Source organism: Manis pentadactyla, chromosome 13 (genome assembly GCF_030020395.1).
Source record: "Manis pentadactyla isolate mManPen7 chromosome 13, mManPen7.hap1, whole genome shotgun sequence".
Lineage (NCBI taxonomy): Eukaryota > Metazoa > Chordata > Mammalia > Pholidota > Manidae > Manis > Manis pentadactyla.
The window spans coordinates 54,727,607-54,731,641 of NC_080031.1; the positions used below are offsets into that span (position 1 = coordinate 54,727,607).

Genomic DNA, 4,035 nt, shown 5'->3' on the forward strand with positions numbered 1-4,035 from the left:
GCTGGTGGGTGTAAAGTACAAGTGGATATATTATCAAAACTGATTGAAATGTAGCCTTGAGATGTAAGCATTCTAGTGATTGTAAATTATACATCAGTTTATAGAAGTCAACAAACTTGAAAAAGTTTTGACTACTTAATTGATTCTTTGAACAAATATTGTGACTTAGTGTGTAGGATTTGTACATGAATGTACAGATTTTTTACAATCCACAATTTGACTCTTTGATGACTTACTAAACAGTCTCAACATGGGGATTTTTGTCTACAATTCATATTAAATGAGAAATAATAACTATAGTTATAATGCATATATAATTTCTCTCTAGGAACTCTTACACAATTACTTTGTACAGACTTCAACTTTGGGACAAATAAATTTGATCTTAGTCATGACTTAAGGTAACAAACTGGCCCAAACTCTTTCTAAAGGATCCCTTGACCTCACTGCTCCTCAGACTATAGATGAGAGGATTCAGCATAGGGGTGAAAATAGTATAAAATGCTGACACAACCTTGTCATGGTTAGCTGACCTATTAGATTTAGGTCTCATATAGGAAAAAATGGCAGCTCCGTAAAACAGTCCCACCACAGCCAAATGTGAGGAGCATGTGCCAAAAGACTTTCTGCGGACTTCCGCAGAACGCATCTGGAGAACAGCAGCCAGGATGAGACTGTAGGAGGTCAGGATGAGGGAAAACGGGATCAGGAGCATTAACACACAGCAGGTGTACATGGCGTACTCAAAGACAGACGTGTCAGCACAAGCCAAACGCACCAGAGCGGGCGCCTCACAGAAGAAATGGTCAATCTCATGAGCCCTGCAAAATGGGAAGCTCAGGGTGACAGCAGCCTGCATGAGCCCATCAGCTGCCCCCAGGAACCAGGACCCCCAGGTCATTCTCAGGCATAATTGCCAGCTCATGAGGATGGGGTATCTCAGGGGATGGCAAATAGCCACATAGCGGTCATAGGACATGGCTGCTAAGAGGAAGCACTCACCTCCTCCCAATGTGAGGAGGAAGAAGATCTGCACTCCACAGCCAGTGGGGGAGATGGACTTTCTCCCTGTCATGTAGTCAGCAGCCATCTTGGGCACAATAGTGCAGACCAGCATCACGTCCATGAGGGAGAGCTGGCTCAGCAGGAAGTACATGGGCGTGTGCAGCTGGGGGTCTCGGTGAATCAGCAGGATCACGAGGGCGTTACCCAGGAGGGAGATAAAGGCAACTGCCAGAGTCATCACAAAGAGAAACACGTGGGCTCCTGAGTGGTTAAAGAGTCCTAGGAGGATGAAGTATGAGGTAGAGTTCTTGTTTTCCATGGTTTCAAGTTGTAGTACCACTGTAAATGGAGAAGTAGATACAGTTTTATCATTCACAGTCCTCTCTTTGAATTGCATATTTCTTGACAATACATGTTGGAAAATGATGAAACCTTTTTCAAATACTTCATCTGCCACTTATAAAAAAATTAACTGGACATAAAATAAATTTCAATGTTGTAAAACTTTTCATATTCAAGTTTTTCAACATAACTATCTCTGAACTATACTACTGAATAATTTGCATAATAAATAAAGATTCTGGATGAATTGCAAGAATGTGGTGTGTCTTTGTATTACCTGATACCAACATGAACAGAAGGAAATTATTCACATAATTTGTCATTTATATTTGTACTTTCCTTGTTTCATTCATAGTTAATATTCTTAGATGCTGAATAACATAAACATGTTTATTAAAAATGAATTATTTCATAATGAATGTTACAAATATATGACACATGAAAATGTATCGAAACCTACCAAAATCAGGTATTTCCTGACATTGACTAATTCAGGAAGGCATTTTCTCCTTCCACACAAGAATATATATAGTCTCTGCTCTTGAAACTGGAAAGACTATCTCTGCAGATGGGCATATACCTTCCCTTGGAATTGTTAGTGCATATAGTTTTACTTTATTGTGTTTTACACTAAAAGCGTAATGATCTTCTGAGCATGTTTTCTAGAATTGCAAGACTGATACTTAATGCACTCTTTCATTAACTGCGTAAAGGCACTTGTTTTATGACACTGTTTATCCGCTAAGTTACAGAAACACAATATACTCTGAATAAAGAAGAGAAAATAAAACTCCTGAGTTCTCCTAACACCAAGATAAATTACTTTCTTCTTCTGTCTCAATAAAATCAACATATTTAAAGGCAATTTCATTTCTGATATGTTGTTATGAAACTGTTCTACATTGTTGAATAAATATGACCAGCGATGGGGATGGTAATTCAGTCTCAAGGATATGATGTAATCCGGCTAAGTGACAAGGTGGCAGGATGCCCTGTCTTTCCTGGTCGTTCCTTCTCCCCCACTGTGTGCAGCCGTCCCACACAGGAAGCTGGTGTGGACAGAGAAAGGCAGTGCGAAGCCTCACTCAGTCCCTAACTCCGTTGCTTGCATATCATCGTTGTATTGGTAGCATTCTGCTTGACAATTTTAGGTGTTTATTTCAAAGTTAGACATCACAGGTTTCCTCCCTGTCAAATGTATTTTTCATTTGCCAAAACTTTGTGATCTGCATGTCATGTCTACAACATGGACTCCTAAGAGTTTGTGCCCCTAAGAGTTGTAAATTCCCTAAAGATAGCCTTTAGTATCACTTTCCTCAAGGACCTCAAAATGCTCTTCATTTCTCTGTTTTGAGGGCTTCTGATTTTTCACTGTTTTCACCTTCCTTAATGTTGAAGTATTAGAACTCTAAACCAGTTTAAAGATCAATAGGTAATTTAGCTAAGGTAGTGTTTTGAGAAAGTTTCATAACTTCATTTTTGCTACCATCTTACTTATTTTAGTGTACCCTGAGCAGAGGGGCTTTAAGTTTTTCATGCTGATGTGCATTCATAACCAACATCATTTTCCAGGATTCTGTTCATCTTCTCAGACTGAAAGTCTGCCAATTAAATAACTCCCCTTTCCCCTTTCTGCCCAGCCATTGACAACAACTTTTTCACTTTATGTCTCTCTAAGAACTGCAGGTAAGTGGAGTCACACAGTTTGTGTGTGTGTGTGTGTGTGTGTGTGTGTGTGTGTGATGGGCTTATTATATGTAACACAATATCCTGAACATTTATCTATGTTCTAATATGTGCCAGGATTTCTTTCTCTTTTAAGGCTGAATAATATTCCTTTGTAAACATATACTGCATTTTATTTATTAATTTATTCCCTCTAAAGACAATTGTAAGTTGTTTTCTCCCCAGTTGTATATTTAAGTATTAATATAATGGGATTTTGATAACAGATTTTTTTATTTTAATAAACATGGATAGAAAAAAAATAGCAATTTGAGCTAAATTTTACTTCCACCGTGAAAGAGTTTTACATGATTTTACACAATAATTTGACAAGTTGCTAGAATTTCCAGTTTAAAAAATGTATTTTCTTGCTATGAAGTTTCTACTTGTGGTTAAATATTTTGTCAAATATGAGATCATTAGCTCTTAACTTTTCAATGGAGATAATTGATATATCTATTGATTTTCATTTTAGGTGAAAATAATATACAAAAGAGTCATCCTGAGTCTGATTTATTCATTGTGCTAATAGTGTTTAGATTATGCAATGTTTCAAGTATATGAAAGGTATGGTAGGTAGTTATATTTTCCTATGCTGTGATAATGTTCAATAAAATTTCTATTTACCTGTTCACATTACATAAGTGAAACAATTTGCCACTACTTATAATGTTTATAAACTTATACAAAGAGGATTCTGAAGGAAATTTCTAACAAACTGACTATGGGAAAGAGATGTGAGGGAAATTAAATGAGGAATTAACTCATCTTGCAAATGAAGTACTAAAATGAAATTCCATGGAAACTAGAACTCGACATTATCTAGTGCAAGAATAGGAAAATTTAATACTCTGAAAAAGGCACATTATCTTTTTCATCTTCACTATAACTTCAGAATACTAGAAATTTTCTTCTGTTTCCATAGATTTTCATTTAAAATGGTGCTAAAATTATGACATTTCT

The 4,035-nt window shown here is 36.6% G+C and overlaps 1 protein-coding gene across 1 annotated transcript; it reads right to left on the reverse strand.

Annotated features, from left to right (window-relative positions):
• Positions 1–385: 385 nt before the first annotated feature.
• LOC118931261 (olfactory receptor 2T8-like) lies at positions 386–1,324 on the reverse strand. Its single transcript, XM_036923537.2, has one exon. It carries the CDS (start codon positions 1,322–1,324, stop codon positions 386–388), a length of 939 nt encoding a protein of 312 aa, XP_036779432.2.
• Between the last annotated feature and the right edge of the window lie 2,711 nt (positions 1,325–4,035).

What these genes read in the sequence shown, in the direction of transcription:
- LOC118931261 (XM_036923537.2), bottom strand. Translation starts at nt 1,324, where the DNA reads ATGGAAAACAAGAACTCTACCTCATACTTCATCCTCCTAGGACTCTTT.